We start from the raw sequence: 17,375 nt of genomic DNA, 5'->3' as shown, positions 1-17,375 counted from the left end.
TCCTGTAGCTCAGAACAGGCAACATGCGTATCAGCCACCTTGGGCAGCTTGGCAGCCCAGCAGCTGGAAGGGACGAGCTTCCAGAGCAGCCATTTGTAGAAACAAACATGATTCACATAAGGCTGTGGGGAAAAGTGAGAGTGAGGAGCATAGCGCCAGCAGGGGGCACCCACTGCCCCAGAACCCAGGGGAGACATGGCTCCACCCCCAGGGGCACCAGTTCCCCCGGGAACGAGGGGAGACAGGGCCCAGGCCTCAGGGGGCACCACTGGCACCCCGGGACCAAGGAGAGACAGAGCCTCCCCAAGGGCACCCACTGCCCCGGGACCAAGGAGAGACAGCCCCGACCCCAGGGGGCACTCACTGCCCCATGACGGCGGGGAGACATGGCTCCACCTCCAGGGGGCACCCACTGTCCCGGTACAGAGGGGAGAGACGGCCCCACCCTCAGGGCTGTCCCCGGACCGAGGGCAAGACGGCCCCACCCCCAGGGTGCATCCAGTGTCCTGGGGCCAGTGCAGTAGGTCTGGGGGTGGATGGGTGCACTGGGGAAATGTGTCCAGAGATCCCGGGGGAGGTTTTCCTTGGGGCTGAGTTGGTGTCTTCCCCAGGCTCTCTGTTCAGCCACCAGGGTGACCGTTCTCACCAGCTGCATCAAGACATCAGTGAGGCTAGCCATGGCCCTTCGTGTGCCCATAGTGAGGCCTCCTGCCCTCCAGCTTCTTCCAGCACTGGCAGCCCCCAGTGCTGAGCTCACACTGAGCATACACTGTGACATCAGGCCCACCCTGCAAGGCACAAGCCAGACCCCCAGCAGTTACCATGGCCATCAGGCAGGCCCATCTGGTTGTTATGGTGATGCCAGAGCCCCAGCTTTGTTGCCATAGGGATAATGCAAAGCCAGAGAATAGTTGCCATATGGATGAGGTAGCAAATCTCTGAAGGATGGATGCCAGGAGAGCTGGGAGGCCTCCTAGCTGCTGTTAAGCAGTGATAACAACTTGTTTCTCATGCATCCAACGAAGTGGGTATTCACCCATGAAAGCTTATGCTCCAATACGTCTGTTAGTCTATAAGGTGCCACAGGACTCTTTGCCGCTTTTACAGATCCAGACTAACACGGCTACCCCTCTGATACTTAACTTGTTTTTTGCCAGTTTTGCATTGTTCCTGCGATCCAGATCATAGAATCATAGAATATCAGGGTTGGAAGGGACCTCAGGAGGTCATCTAGTCCAACCCCCTGCTCAAAGCAGGACCGACCCCAACTAAATCATCTCAGCCAGGGCTTTGTCAAGGTCCATCCAGCTCCAGCTCCCCTGCTCTTTGAACCCCACCACACAGCCCCAGGCTCCCCATCAGCACTCCCTGTATTGTTTTAGCTTCATTAGCCAAAGGCTCAGAAGCCCAGGGGCAAACTCCCACTGATGTCAATGGAGCCAGGATTTCACCCCGGGCACTAAGGAGCCTTGGAGGCTCATCTGCACAGATTGCGGCAGCAAGCCTCCCAGTCTGGGCCAACAGACATGGGCTAGCAGGGCTCATGCAAGCACCCTAAAAATAGCTGTACAGACAGCACTTTGAAGTTGGGGCTGGGGCTGGAGCTCCGGCTCTGAAGCCCACCCTCCTCCTTAGTCTTCAGAGCCTGTGTTTCAGCATGAGCTGCATTTTCAACGTGCTGTCTGCACAGCTGTTTTTAGCATGAGTCCTGAGCCTGAGTCAGTCAACCCGGGCTGGGAAACTCGCTGCTCCAAGCAATGTAGACAGACAACCTAGCACTGTAGCTGAACTCCATAAAGCAGCTATGTCATAGTTACTGGGCTAGCCGCACCTCTGACCCTTCTCTGGTGCATCTCCTCAGGTGTCTTTATCTCTACTGGGGAGCAATTCAGCAACTCTCCCACTAGACCAGCCTGTGCTTGTCCTGCAAACCTGAGTTTGGACATCTGCACTTCTTCCCTTTGGGAATCTGTAACCACGGTGTAGAGACAAAACTGCCTTCTTAAACCAAAGTATTGATCCTGGCGTTGTCTCTTAACTCTTCACTGTTTGCTCAGAGATGGCTTTTTCTTCCTGCCTGCTTCCCAGACAGCCCCCTACTGAGATAACCCAATGTAGTCATATGTTAAACTCCACAATAACCAGCCCAACATACAGTATTACTATAAGGTGGGTGTACAACTGGTTGAAAGACCATACTCAAATCGTAGTTATCAACGGTTCATTGTCAAACTTGGGGGACATATCTAGTGGCATCCCCCAGGGGTCTGTCCAGTACTATTCAACATTTTCTTTCATAACTTGGATAACAGAATGGAGAGCAGATTACAAAATTTGTGGATGACACCAAGCTGGGAGGGGTTGCAAATGCTTTGGAGGAAAGGATCAGAATTCAAAATGATCTTGACATACTGGAGAACTGGTCTGAAATCAACAAGATTTCATTCAGAAAAGACAAGTGCAAATCCTTAGGAAGGATCAATCAACTGTGCAATTACAGAATGGGAAATAACTGGCTAGGTGGTAATGCTGCTGAAAAGGATCTGGGGGTTCTAGTGGATCACAAATTGAATATGAGCCAACAATGTGATGCTATTGGAAAAAAGGCTAATATTATTCTGGGGGGTGTTAACAGGAGCGTCGTATGTAAGACACAGGAGATAATTATCCTGCTCTACTTGGCACTGGTGAGGCCTCAGCTGGAGTACTGTGTCCACTTAAGAAAGATGTGAACAAATTGGCACCCAGAGGAGAGCAACAAAAACGATAAATGGTTTAGAAAACCTGAGTAATGAGGAAAGGTTAAAAAAACTGGACATTTCTTAGTCTTGAGAAAAGCAGACTGAGGTGGGAACCTGATAACAGTCTTCCAATATGTTAAGGGCTGTTATAAAGAGGACAGTGATCTATTGTCCTCTATGTCCACTGAAGGTAGGGCAAAAATTACTGGGTTTAATCTGGAGCAAGGGAGATTTAGGTTTGATATTAGGAAAACTTTCTAACTCTCAGGGTAGTTAAACTGTGGAACAGGCTTCCACGGGAGGCTGTGGAATCCCTGTCACTAGAAGATTTTAAGAACAGGCTGGACAAACACCTGTCAGGGCTGGTCTAGGCAGGGGTGAAAGGAAGATAAAAGACTTACCAGTACGGGGACCCAGCTGTGCAGGGAGCCCTATGCAGTCAGGCCCACAGTCCTGGCCCTGCAAACTCACTCCCATGACAGCAGGGTTTGTGGAGGGCTCCCTCTGCTGCCATATAGCCAGTGACACCCAATCCCTGCAGGTGCAGGGGACGCTGCCCTACCATCCTTACTGATGGAGGTATTTGTTTGTCCATTTCCTGCCACACCTCCATCCATCTCCTGAACCCCCTCCCTGCCCCTGACTCCCATGGGCCACTTACTTTGTCTCCTGTCCCCATAACTGCTTTCTGTTCTGGCAGGATTTGGCTGTCCTGGAGCACCGAGCCCCACAGCCAGCTGCTGCCTGGCCTTGAGATGGCCTGTGTCACTGGACTTGTGTCTCAGGAGGTAACTACAATTTCCCCAACATTAACAATGCAGGAATTGCTAGCGTGGGTCTGCTCCCAAATGGACTGTGCCAGGTGCTCCAGGGGAAGGTCTGTGACCCCCTGCAGGAGGGAAGTTTCCTTCTAACCCCACTAGCTAAGGGGTGGATGATCCCCCAGAGCAGGGATCTGAACTGAACACCTAGCCAGACAGACCCCTTACTGTCTGTGTGAGCTGCCTACACAGACAAATGCTGTTCAGTCCTGCTCAGCCCCCAGCCAGGAGCTAGCACTGAGTTGTGACAGTGCCAGTCCTCCTTCCCCCCGTGGTCATTACCACCCTGCCTGCCCCTTGTTTGGTGTCTCAGGTGAGGCCCTGAGCGAGGATAGACACACTCCTTCCTGCATCTCCCTCAGCACATGGTGGGGAGGTTGTGGCTGGGACAGGGGCTGTGGGGGGAGGTCATGGCTGGGCAGGGGCTGTGGGGGGTGTTGTGGGTTGGGCAGGGGCTGTCGGAGGGGTTATGGCTGGGTCAGGGGCTCTAGGGGGCTGTGTATTGGGCAGGGGCTGTGGGGGGGCTATGGCTGGGTCAGGGGCTGTGTGGCGTGTGGATTGGGCAGGGGCTGTGGGGAGGTCATGGCTGGGTCGGGGCTGTGGTGGGTTGTGGATTGATCAGGGGATGTAGCGGGGTCATGGCTATGGTAGGGGCTGTGGGGGGGATGTGGCTGGGTCAGGGGCTATGGGGGGTCATGGATTGGCCAGTGTCTGGGGTGGGTCATGGCTGGGCAGGGGCTGCAAAGGGGTAATGGCTGGGTATGGGGCTGTGAGGGTGTCATGGCTGGGCAGGGGCTGTGTGGGGGTCATGGCTCGATTGGGCTGGGGGGGTCGCGGCTGGGTCAGGGGCTGTGGGGGGGATCTGGATTGGGATGGGGCTGTGGGGGGGTCGTGGCTGGGTCAGGGGCTATGGGGGTTGTGGATTGGGCAGTGGTTGTGGGGGGGTCGTGGCTGGGTCAGGGGCTATGGGGGTTGTGGATTGGGCAGTGGCTGTGGGGGGGTCATGGCTGGGTCAGGGGCTGTGGGGGGGATCTGGATTGGGATGGGGCTGTGGGGGGGTCGTGGCTGGGTCAGGGGCTGTGGGGGGGATCTGGATTGGGATGGGGCTGTGGGGGAGTCATGGCTGGGGTCAGGGGCTGTGGGTGATTGTGGATTGGGCAGCGGCTCGGCAGGGATCATGGCTAGGGCAGGAGCTGTGGGGGGTTGTGTCTGAGTCAGGGGCCTTGGTGGGGTGTGTGGATTGGGCAGGGGCTGTGCGGGGGTTGTGGATTGAGATGGGATTGTGCAGGGGTCATGGCTGGGCAGTGGCTGTGGGGGGTGTTGTGGATTGGGCAGGGGCTGTCGGAGGGGTTATGGCTGGGTCAGGGGCTCTAGGGGGCTGTGTATTGGGCAGGGGCTGTGCGGGGGTTGTGGATTGAGATGGGATTGTGCAGGGGTCATGGCTGGGTCAGGGGCTGTGGGGGGTTGTGGATTGATCGGGGGGGGGGGATGGCTTGGTCAGGGCTGTCAGGGGGTCGTGACCTGGGCAGGGGCTGTGCGGCGGTCATGGCTGGGGGGTTGTGGATTGGGCAGGGGCTCCAACCTCCTAGGCCTGTCCCTCGGCTGGTTATAGCAGTAACCAAGGGCCTGGAGCCGCAGCCTGTGCGCCCAGGAGCTGCTTCCCCAGGCCCAGGCAAAGCCAGCCTGTCTTGCTCGGGGCACACAGCTGGGAGCCCTGGGGGGAGCCGAGGCCACGTTACCCACATGCTGGCCAGCCAGCTTGCAGGAGTGCCGGAATCTCCCTAGCCATGCGGGGGGCCACCGGTGCCGGGACCGTAGTCCCTCCCCACACACTACCCTTCCCCTGAGGCCCCGCCCATCCTCTGCTCCTCCCTCTGTGGCCCCACCCCACTCGGCCTCTTCCACCGAGGCCCCGCCCTCACTCCGCCTGTTCCCCTGAGGCCTCAGCCACTCCTTGCTCCTCACCAAACCCTCTCCCTGTTGCTCACCCTTAAGGCAGGCAAAAGTGATGGGACCATGGCCCCCTGGCCCCCCCGATCCTGCACCCCTGCTCAGGAAATGTTAGCCCCCAAGAATCACCCCCCACCAGCCGCAAGGCAGCAGATTCCCTCTCAGACGGTCTCCAGATTCCCTTGAAATCAGCCCAGACTGAGCCTTCGAGCTACCAAAGCCTTTATTAAAACCAGCCTGGGTCAGCTGGCCCAACGAGGCCAACGGCAATAAACAGCATCTTCCCCCAGAGCTGCTGGAACTGCTCAGACCTCGTGCTGCAGGGTTCAGACGCCAAGACCTGCTCACACAGGCACAGAGATCTCCAGGGGGGATGACCGCCACCCAAAGCACAAAGTGATTGGCTGCCTGCTCCTCTCCCCCAGCCCTGGCATGGCACAGCTAGCCAACTCCTCTGTCTCCTCAGCCACTGGTGCTAGTGGCTCTGGGGGCCGTACGCGGCACACAGTAAGGCAACCGTTTACAGATGTGGCTGCTGATTTGCAGAGCCCAGCTGAGACCCCCTGGGCCCATCTCCTGAAGTGCCAGCTGAAGCCAAGAGGTTCTATGGGCTAATAAGGCCCACTGGGTCTCCTGTTGGACACCCAAAACTAGGCCCCAGTTCTGAAATATCAGGCTATATACGTAATATCTGTCTAGCCTGTGGTACTCCCTCATGGATATGGCAGCCCACTGCTGAGCCCCAGGAGGGAGGGGTATTTCATGGACAAGGGGCATTGAGCAAAACTCCCCCATCACCTCTTCCTGGTCCCACATTCCCCAACTGCTGGGAGGGACAGCGAGAACACGGCTGCCAGACTCTGCAACCGCAGGCAGAGGGCTGAGGGGCAAGGCACAGACATGGAGGCATCACATGTTGAACAGGTGGTGAGGGCACTTGGACAGGACACAGATGGGATGAAGTGGGGAGGGCGCATGTAGGGACGAGATGTGGCTGGTTTCTACCATCCCAGGCTGGCTTGGAGACAAAGACCTGGCCTCTGTTGCTCACGCCATCGTCCCTTTGCAGCTGGACTGTAGCAGAGCGACAGTGGGCATGACGCCTTCAGGTCTTGGGAAACTCCAGCTAGTTCAGAATGCTGCAGCACGTCTCCACAGGCTGGCACATCCAGCCTGTCCACTGCTTTCTGCGCTGGCTTCCCACAGCACCTCGGATCAAGAGCAAGGCCTCGGGCCTTATCTTCAAGGGGTTCCGTGGCCTGGCCCTAGGATACCTGACAGCACCTAAAGCCCTGGGATGAGAACCATGGTCAACAACTCTGCTCCCGCAGGCCAATGGAACTCTGCATATCAGGGCACAACTGGTCTATGCAGGAGCCAGAGATTGGTGCAGGCTGCTCCCAGCCTGCACTGACCTCCCCTGGAAGCAAGGACTGTAACTAGCCAATCTGGCCCTTCTGGGTAGCACTGAGTGACTGGGCTGATGATTCCCAGCCAGGGGATATAAAGGAGAGCCCAGCTCCAGGAGAGGGTTGGGAGTGTGGTCTCTTGTGGCTGCAGCAGGAGGGTGTGAGAGGGCAGGAAACCCCGTTCCCCCGCTCCAGGGTGGGGAAGGTCCAGCCCCTTAAGCTATCAGAGGCTGGGGAGCCCCACAGTCACAGCTGAGAACAGGACTGTTGCTTTTTGTTATTGTTCCATGCTTCTTTTTTGTGTTAAAGAATAAACAGAGCCCTGAGGAAAGGGCTACAGACTGACCTGGACGTGCCTGATTGGCCCAGGCTGATGATCAGGTTCACCAGCCTACGTGGGCCGTCACCAACCTCATCGCCTTCCTCTCTGAGTGCAAGCTGCACTGTTCTAACCAGCCTTTCCTGAGTGTGTATGTGTGTATACAAACAAGCAAAGCACTACACTGCACACACATCTCCCTCTGACATGTGACAGACGTTAATCACGTTGCTTAATGCATGACTAGAAGGCACTTAGATACTATGGGGGTCCAGAGCACATGTCAAGTGGGATGTGGGTGGGGAGAAGGCATGTGGAGCAGGACATGGGCAGAGATGGGGGATACATGGGGCAGGACACCAGCAAGTAGGGGATACATGTAGGGAGGTGACATGTGGGGTGGGACATGGGAAAGGAGGGAATATGTGTGGGATGCGGGGGGGGATACAAATGAGGAGGTGGGATGGGTGCGGTGGGATGCAGGTGGGGGATACATGTGGGGAGGTGGGAAGGGTGGGGTGAGATGCAGGCATGGGGGATCCACGTGAGGAGATGTGACGGGTGGGGTGGGGTGGTATGCAGGCAGGGGGGATACACATCAGGAGGTGGGACAGGTGGGGTGGGATGCAGGCGGGGGGATACGTGGGGGGGACGGGTGGGATGGGATGCAGGCAGGGGGGATATATGTGGGGAGATTGGATGGGTGGGGGGATGTAGGGGGGATACACATGAAGAGGTGGGATGGGTGGGGTGGGATGCAGGCAGGGGGATACATGTGGGGAGGTGGGATGTGTGGGGTGGGGTGGGATGCAGGCAGGGGGGATACACATAAGGAGGTGGGACAGGTTGGGTGGGATGTAGGCGGGGGGGATATATGTGGGGAGGTGGGATGTGTGGGGTGGGATGCAGGCAGGAGGGATACATGTGGGAGGTGGGATGGGATGCAGCTGGGATGCACATGGTGGGGTGGAATTCAGGCAGGGAAACATGTGGGGTGGGATACACATCGGGAGGTGGGATGCAGGCGGGGGGATACATGTGGGGAGGTGGGATGGGTGGGGTGGGATTCAGGCAGGGAAATGCGTGGGGAGATGAGACAGGTGGGGGTGGGATAAGGGTGGGAGGATACATGTGGGGCAGCATCTGGACTGGGAGGGGAACCCCTACAAATTTCACACACTTCGGCTTGAAGCCAACATCCATTTGGATGGCTGTAAAGGGGCCCCTGTGAGCACGTGGGATGGGCCGGGGCAGGAGTGGGGTCTCCAGGGAGGGCAAGGCAGGGCCCCTCACACATAGTTCTTAAGGGCATAGCTCCCCAGGCTGGAGTGCTTCACCATTTTATACTTCATGGGGTATGGTGCCTCTTGGCTGTGGGGGCAGGAGCAGCACAGGATGCCCCCCCCAAACACCAAGAGGGCACTTGAGGCCCAGCCCACATAGAGGGAAGCCCCCAGCTCCTTCTTTAAAGCCTCTGGCACCATGGGGTTGTAGAAGTTGCTGATGATGGTGTTGGCCGACCAGGACACAGGGATGAGCAGCACAATCCCAGCCAGAATGAAGACAGCCCCGGCGGTAATGGAGATCTTGGCCTTGACTTCCTTGTCATCGATGCACCTGGTGCACTCGGCCCCAAAGAAGGCAAAAAGGAAGGCAAAGAAGGATGCAAAAATGGAGACCACAACCAGGGCGCGGGCTACCTGGAGGTCCGTGGAGAGGTCCAGCAGCGAGTCGTAGATCTTGCACTGCATTTGTCCTGTGCTCTCGTACACACAGTTCATCCACAGCCCCTCCCAGAACACCTGGGCCACGACGATGTTGGAGCCGATGAAGGCTGTCACCTTCCACATGGGCAGCGCACAGGCCAGGAAGGTGCCCATCCAGCCCAACACCGACAGGGCCAGGCCCCCCATCTGCACGGCCATCACCGACATGGCTTACGGGCAAGTCACGCTCTCACCTTTGGAGACAGTGGGAAGAGCGGATTAGAGATGCTGCACAGCAGACACACACACACATCCCAAGCCGAATGCCAGTTATTTGTAGGAGGTGAAACCAGGGACTGCAACAGCAGGGGGAGCTGGATCAAGGCCCCAAATTAGCTGGTCAGACTCAGAAGACTTGGTTCTGCCACAGTCTCTCTGGGTGACCTTGGGCAAGTCACTCTGACCTTGCTGTGCCTTGGTTGCACATCACTACGATCTGAGAAGAAGTGGCACTTGGGGTCTTATGTTGGGCGTCTGGGCCAGAGGCCAAGTTCTAGGAGACAGAGTTGGCTTCCCGTAGGCAGAGCAGCCGCGATACACATGGTTACTTTCGCTCAACCCTGTCCATTATATCCCCCGATGCCAAACTTTACCTGTTCAGGCTGAGCGTTTTCGGTGACTGCTCTTGCATGAATGTGGATTGTGTGCATGTGCATGGATTGCGTGCACATGTACATGTATGTACGTGTGTATATGTTGTGACAGGTTCGGGCCAGATGGCTACAGGAGAGTGATAGAAGACAGATATATTAGCCCCAGGTTAAGCAGGTCCCTTTTCCCTGGGTAAGGTAACAGGGGCAGTTCCAGAACAATCAGGAACTTGCTGGAACCAATTAAGGCAGACAGGCTAATTAGGACACCTGGAGCCAATTAAGAAGCTGCTAGAATCAATTAAGGCAGGCTAATCAGGGCACCTGGTTTAAAAAGGACCTCACTTCAGTCAGTGAGGGGTGCGCAAGGAGCTGAGAGGGCGTGCTGCTGGAGAACTGAGGAGTACAAACGTGATCTGGCATCAGGAGGAGGGTCCTGTGGTGAGGATACAGAAGGTGTTGGGAGGAGGCCATGGGGCAGTAGCCCAGGGAGTTGTAGCTGTCACACAGGTGTTACACGAAACACTGTAGACAGCTGTGATCCACAGGGCCCTGGGCTGGAACCCGGAGTAGAGGGCGGGCCCGGGTTCCCCCCAACTCCCTATTGGATACACGAGGAGTTGACCTGGACTGTGGGTCCCACCAGAGGGGAAGGTCCCTGACCTGTCCCCTGACCCACTAGGTAGACCAGCAGAGACTGTGGGGATTGTTCTCCTTCCTTTTCCCCATGCCGGCCAGTGATGAGGTTAGCTGAGTGAACGGCAGGTTTGAGCCACTAGCGAAAGTGGCCAAACTGAGGGCTGCCGTGAATCTCTGAGGCGAGCAAATCCGCCAATAAGCACAGGACCCACCAAGGCAGAGCCCAGCTCCCCAGGCCATACTCCCCAGTCTCAGTGAGTGGCCCACACTAGCTACCCTCTGCCCCCAATTCCAATACCTCTTAGCCTAGGGGGAAGTGCACTGGGCTGAGAGCCAGGAGTACAAGTCTCACCTCACTTGCTGACTGGGGGTGATAATTCTGTGCCCTGTGCTCCCTTATTCCTGAGCAAAGACTCCTGAGATAGAACACAAGTCCCTAGTAGGGCAGACTCAAGTCTCATCCCCTTAGCCATGTTATCGCTCAGAAGTAGGGTGCCAGGTCCATGTGCTTGGTTATTGCTCTCTGACCACTAGACAACATTCCCCTCCCAGAGCCAAGAACAGAATCCATGAATCCTGGCTCACTGTGTTCCGCTGCTGGCAAGGAAATAGTTGTGTAACCCACTGGCAAGTGACTACCCTCTAGTCAGTGGCTGGTACACATAGAGGATAACAAGCTAGACCTTAAGCTCAAATGGCAGAGGGCTGTGCTGTGGATATGACTATCCTGGGTTCAACCCAGCTTGAGGGGTCAGTACAGTTCCACAGAATGGAATTTCTGTTTGGGTTTGGGTTGGTTGGTTGTTTTTTCCACACAACAAACTAAAATAAAGGAACTTTATTAAGGCTGCATAGTCAAGTAGCCAAAAGTTATGAAATACCAGAATGAAAGGTTACTTGTGCAACTTTAATTTGGCCCCCTCGTACATTATGCTTCATTCTTTTATTACATGATCACATGCTAATTTTTCCACATTTCTGGCCTCATTCAGTGCTCAGGATGCCTTGTGCTCTGGAATGAGGCAGCTGTTCAATATCTTTTCATCTTCATCATTTAAGGTGTGGCCCAGCACTTTATTTACTGCCCACTATTCAAAACCTGCAACAAAGACAGAATTACTAAATTCCTGTGGTGCTCATCACTACGGTACCTGAGCTCTTCACAACACCTGTGGGAGGTAGGGAGGTGGTGTTATTCTCATTTTACACTTGGAGAACTAAAGCACAGAGAGAGTAAAGGCAAAAATATTAATTTGGGTGTCCAACTTGAGATGCCTCACACCTGAATTTGACTTAACACTTTTTATTTATAGCATGACAGGCAGTTACAATATCTTCAACACACAGCTCCTGCTGAATTCAGCTGCAGCTGTGCGTGCTCAGCACTTCTGCAACTCAAACCCAGGAGTCTCCTGTTGGGCACCCAGAAAACAACGAACAAACAATTAATGACCAACTGTGAACATTGCATCCTACAGGAACTCTGTGACTTAACCATGAGACCATCCTTTCTCTTCCTGCAGACCCCTGCCCCATGCACTACACACTTTCCAACTTCTGCAATAAATGAGGTTCTACAGACAAGAGACTCCTTCACTGCACCACCCTGATTCATCCCAGAGCAGTATCCATCCTGTGCAGTGAATAAGGCAGGAATCCTCTGGAAAACTAGTGTCAGAGTAGCAGCCGTGTTAGTCTGTATTCGCAAAAAGAAAAGGAGTATCTGTGGCGCCTTAGAGACTAACCAATTTATTTGAGCATAAGCTTTCGTGAGCTACAGCTCACTTCATCGGAAGGGTTCTGGAAAACTAGTGTGTGATGATATGCATTCTGATACACTCTTTAATGGCATGTCCAAGGGGACCCAACTAAGGTCGCATGGACGACTTTAATTCTTGCAGTGTTGTTGTAGCTGTGTTGGTCCCAGGCCAAGGTGGCTGAAATAATATCTTTTATTGGACCAACTTCTAAATTAGACCAAATACTTGAAGTTTGACGAAGTTATAAGCAACTGAAAATATGGTTTTATAATGGAAAGAGTTAGGTGATCCTAGTGCTGGGCATCACTTGTATGTGATCCCTGACTGTTCTGAAAGCAATTCCAGGATTCTAACATATTCTCCTAGTTACGTGCTTCCTGCAAGGTTTGCACCAATTTCAGCAAAGAGCTGGCCAGTCGAAGGGTTCTCACTGCTGGATACCAGCTCTGAGTGGCTTGTAGAAGGCTGATCTTTTGGTAGGGGTGGCTGTTGAGCTGTAGCTTGTCCTGCTTTGGTTGGCTGGTCAGCTGTCAGCTGTCAGACTGGAAGGTGTCATTAACCACAGAAGTTATTGTGCAGGGACTGTGGAAGAATGCTCAGCAATTGCTGGTAACTCTGAAGTTACTCGCTGGCTGATTAAGTGTGGTTCTCATTACAGAATGAAATGAAGTAAGAACAGCAGCATATGAATCAGTGATAGTGTTTAATTACCAGACACAGCTGTGGATCACTGGGTAAGCGTCACAAAGCCCTGCAGAGTGGACACGCCCTGTTACTGCTCCAAAGAAAGGACACTGCTATTTGTGTCACTTGTTCCATTGTCTTTGGTTTTAGTCTCACTTCCCTGCTCCCCATTCCCCTCTCCTCCATTTTGCTCTAGCTTCTTCCTCTTCCCTCTTTCTCTGGGGTGGGCTCAGGGGTAACAGATTCCTCCTAAAAGTGGGCGGGGGGCACATAGCCATGCCTTCTCCATGGCCCCACCCCTGCCCCTCCTCTTCCCCCAAAGCCGGAGCTGGGCTGGGAAGCCTGGGCCCATCCACCTGTGTGGGGCCTGAGAGCAGCCCCTGGCCATGTCCCTGCCCTGCAGGCCCCCCTCCCAGGGCAGGTGTAGGATCTGTGGCTCCCCACAGCTGCCTGCACAGCTGTTACCCCAACCCAGCTCTGGTTTCTAGCCTGGCTGGGGGGCGGGGCCTTGGGGCCGAAGAGCCACACCCAGGCCATGGAAAGAGCTGTGGACCCTCCATCTGCCCTGGCCAGGGAGCCCAGGGGGTGGGGACACGGGCCAGGGGCTGCTCTTGGGCCCCCCACCCTGGGCAGGTGGAGGGTCTGCGGCTCCCCACAGCTGCCCAGGTTCCCTGGGCTGCTCTTACCTGGGCCGGGCTCCGGCTTCCGGCCTTGCGAAGGGAAGGAGCCTTGGGGGGAAGATGAGGGGCAGGGGGCTGGGCCTGTGGTGAAAAGTGGGAGGGCCATGGCCTGTTGGCCCCACTCTCCCCCACCCGGTTCCGGTGCCCCTGGGTGGGATCCCATCCTCCTGACCTATCAGAAGTTCCTGCTAACCTGGGAACACATCAGAGCCCTCCTTTGTAACAGGAGCCCATGGAGTCACTGGAAACTGACATGTGACAAGTGTCATCTGTTCATCAACCTGACCCATGTCAGATGCTGGGGTCATCTCTTCCCAGAGCTGTTATGGAAGTGTCATGCCCGCCTCACTTGGGGTCAGGATGGAACAAACAATGTTAGCATTAAGGACAAAAGAAGGAGTCGGTCCTGGGGCGGTTTTTGCTCAAGAGCTTCATCAATAAAAAAAACGACGAGTACTTGTGGCACCTTGGAGACTAACAAATTTATTTGGGCATGAGCTTTCGTGGGCTAAAGCCCACTTCATCGGATGCATGCAGTGGAAAATACAGTAGGAAGGTATCTATACACAGAGAACATGAAACAATGGGTGTTGCCATACCAACTGTAACTAGACTAATCAATTATGGTGGGCTATTATCAGCAGGAGAAAAAAAACTTTTGTAGTGATAATCAGGATGGCCCATTTCAAACAGTTGACAAGAAGGTGTGAGTAACAATAGGGGAAAAATTAGCATGAGGAAATAGTTTTTACTTTGTGTAATGACCCATCCATTCCCAGTCTTTATTCAAGCCTAATTTAATGGTATCCAGTTTGCAAATTAATTCCAGTTCTGCAGTTTCTCGTTGAAGTCCGTTTCTGAAGTTTTTGTTTTTGGAGAATTGTGACTTTTAGGTCTGTAATCGAGTGACCAAAGAGATTGAAGTGTTCTCTGACTGGTTTTTGAATGTTATAATTCTTGACGTCTGATTTGTGTCCATTTATTCTTTTTCATAGAGACTGTCTGGTTTTGCCAATGTACATGGCAGAGGGGCATTGCTGGCACATGATGGCATATATCACATTGATAGATGTGTAGGTGAACGAGCCTCTAATAGTGTGGCTGATGTGATTAGGCCCTATGAGGGTGTCCCTTGAATAGATATGTGGACACAGTTGGCAACGGGCTTTGTTGCAAGGATAGGTTCCTGAGTTAGAGTTTTTGTTGTGTGGTGTGTGGTTGCTGGTGAGTATTTGCTTCAGGTTGGGGGGCTGTCTGTAAGAAAGGACTGGCCTGTCTCCCAAGATTTGTGAGAGTGATGGGTTGTCCTTCAGGATAGGTTGTAGATCCTTGATGATGCGCTGGAGAGGTTTTAGTTAGGGGCTGAAGGTGATGATTAGTGGCGTTCTGTTATTTTCTTTGTTGGGCCTGTCCTGTAGTAGGTGACTTCTGGGTACTCTTCTGGCTCTGTCAATCTGTTTCTTCACTTCAGCAGGTGGGTATTGTAGTTGTAAGAATGCTTGATAGAGATCTTGTAGGTGTTTGTCTCTGTCTGAGAGCAAATGCAGTTGTAACATAGAACTTGGCTGTAGACAATGGATCGTGTGGTGTGGTCTGGATGAAAGCTGGAGGCATGTAGGTAGGAATAGCGGTCAGTAGGTTTCCGGTATAGGGTGGTGTTTATGTGACCATCGCTTATTAGCACCGTAGTGTCCAGGAAGTGGATCTCTTGTGTGGACTGGTCCAGACTGAGGTTGATGGTGGGATGGAAATTGTTGAAATCATGGTGGAATTCCTCAAGGGCTTCTTTTCCATGTGTCCAGATGATGTAGATGTCATCAATGTAGCGCAAGTAGAGGAGGGGTGCTAGGGGACGAGAGCTGAGGAAGCGTTGTTCTAAGTAGGCCATAAAAATGTTGGCATACTGTGGGGCCAGGCGGGTACCCATAGCAGTGCTGCTGACTTGAAGGTATATACATTGTCCCCACATGTGAAATAGTTGTGGGTGAGGACAGTCACAAAGTTAAGCCTCCTGGAGGGGGGGATGTGGGTGTGTGGGGAACACATGCTGGCGGTGAGACTCTGGATGGAGAGGGGCCTGTGGGATGTGTGGGGAGCACAGGCTGGGGACGGGGATCTGGGGGGATGTGTGGGGAGCACAGGCTCTGGGCAGGGTGGGGCTCTGGAGTGGGGATGTGGGATGTGTGGGGAGCACAGGCTGGGGGCAGGGCAGGGCTCTGGAGGGGGGATGTGGGGTTTGTGGGGAGCACAAGCTGTGGGTGGGGCTCTGGAGAGGGGATGTGGGATGTGTGGGGAGCGCAGGCTCTGGGCAGGGCAGGGTTCTGGAGGGGAACATGGGGTGTGTGGGGAACACAGGCTGGGGGCGGGACCCTGGGGGGGATGTGGGGTGTGTGGGGAGCACAGGTTGGGGGCGGGTCTCTGGAGGGGGACGTGGCATGTGTGGGGAGCAAAGGCTGGGGGCGGGGCTATGGGGGGATGTGTGGGGAGCACAGGCTCTGGGCTGGGCGGGGCTCTGGAGGGGGTGACATGGGATTTTTGGGGAGCACAGGCTGGGGGCAGGGCTCTGGAGGGGGGATGTGGGATTTGTGGGGAGCACAGGCTGGGAGTGGAGCTATGGGGGGATGTGTGGGGAGCACAGGCAGGGGGCAGGGCTCTGGGGGGATGTGGGATGTGTGGGGAGCAGAGGCTGGGGGCAGGGTGGGGCTCTGGAGAGGGGATGTGGGATGTGTGGGGAGCATAGGCTGGGGGTGGAGCTCTGGGGGGATGTGTGGGGAGAACAGGCTCTGGGCAGGGTGGGGCTCTGGAGTGGGGATGTGGGATGTGTGGGGAGCACAGGCTGGGGGCAGGGTGGGGCTCTGGAGAGGGGATGTGGGATGTGTGGGGAGCACAGGCTCTGGGCAGCGTGAGGCTCTGGAGTGGGGATGTGGGATGTGTGGGGAGCACAGGCTGGGGGCAGGGCTCTGGGGGAATGTGTGGGGAGCACAGGCTGGGGGCGGGGCTCTGGGGGAATGTGTGGGGAGCACAGGCTCTGGGCAGCGTTGGGCTCTGGAGGGGGTGACATGGGATTTTTGGGGAGCACAGGCTGGGAGTGGAGCTATGGGGGGATGTGTGGGGAGCACAGGATGGGGGCAGGGCTCTGGGGGGATGTGGGATGTGTGGGGAGCACAGGCTGGGGGGGCTCTGGAGTGGTGATGTGGGATGTGTGGGGAGCACAGGCTGGGGGTGGAGCTCTGGGGGGGATGTGTGGGGAGCACAGGCTGGGGGCGGGGCTCTGGGGGGGATGTGTGGGGAGAACAGGCTCTGGGCAGGGTGGGGCTCTGGAGTGGGGATGTGGGATGTGTGGGGAGCACAGGCTGGGGGCGGGGCTCTGGGGGGGATGTGTGGGGAGCACAGGCTCTGGGCAGGGTGGGGCTCTGGAGTGGGGATGTGGGATGTGTGGGGAGCACAGGCTGGGGGCAGGGTGGGGCTCTGGAGAGGGGATGTGGGATGTGTGGGGAGCACAGGCTCTGGGCAGCGTGAGGCTCTGGAGTGGGGATGTGGGATGTGTGGGGAGCACAGGCTGGGGGCGGGGCTCTGGGGGGGATGTGTGGGGAGCACAGGCTCTGGGCAGGGTGGGGCTCTGGAGTGGGGATGTGGGATGTGTGGGGAGCACAGGCTGGGGGCGGGGCTCTGGGGGGAATGTGTGGGGAGCACAGGCTCTGGGCAGCGTGGGGCTCTGGAGTGGGGATGTGGAATGTGTGGGGAACACAGGCTGGGGGCGGGGCTCTGGGGGGATGTGTGGGGAGCACAGGCTCTGGGCAGCGTGGGGCTCTGGAGTGGGGATGTGGGATGTGTGGGGAACACAGGCTGGGGGCGGGGCTCTGGGGGGGATGTGTGGGGAGCACAGGCTCTGGGCAGCGTGAGGCTCTGGAGTGGGGATGTGGGATGTGTGGGGAGCACAGGCTGGGGGCAGGGCTCTGGGGGAATGTGTGGGGAGCACAGGCTGGGGGCGGGGCTCTGGGGGAATGTGTGGGGAG

General features: G+C 55.8%; 1 protein-coding gene across 5 annotated transcripts in view; it reads right to left on the bottom strand.

Annotated features, from left to right (window-relative positions):
- Positions 1-8,116: 8,116 nt before the first annotated feature.
- The window catches only part of LOC142000261 (claudin-4-like), a 38,088-nt gene continuing 28,829 nt past the window's right edge, over positions 8,117-17,375 (bottom strand). For 3 of the 5 annotated variants that reach the window (XM_074974397.1, XM_074974395.1, XM_074974396.1), the window contains one exon: positions 8,117-9,200. In XM_074974397.1, the coding sequence (XP_074830498.1) occupies positions 8,530-9,174 (645 nt within the window). In that variant the 5' untranslated portion in view covers positions 9,175-9,200 and the 3' untranslated portion in view covers positions 8,117-8,529. Of the gene's footprint in view, positions 9,201-11,155; positions 11,335-17,375 lie in introns of those variants that run through there. The other 2 variants (XR_012642203.1, XR_012642202.1) reach the window with 1 other exon arrangement.

Source organism: Natator depressus, chromosome 17 (assembly GCF_965152275.1).
Source record: "Natator depressus isolate rNatDep1 chromosome 17, rNatDep2.hap1, whole genome shotgun sequence".
Lineage (NCBI taxonomy): Eukaryota > Metazoa > Chordata > Testudines > Cheloniidae > Natator > Natator depressus.
Note: the sequence above shows the minus strand (reverse complement) of the source record. Positions and strands in the feature narration are given on the sequence as shown.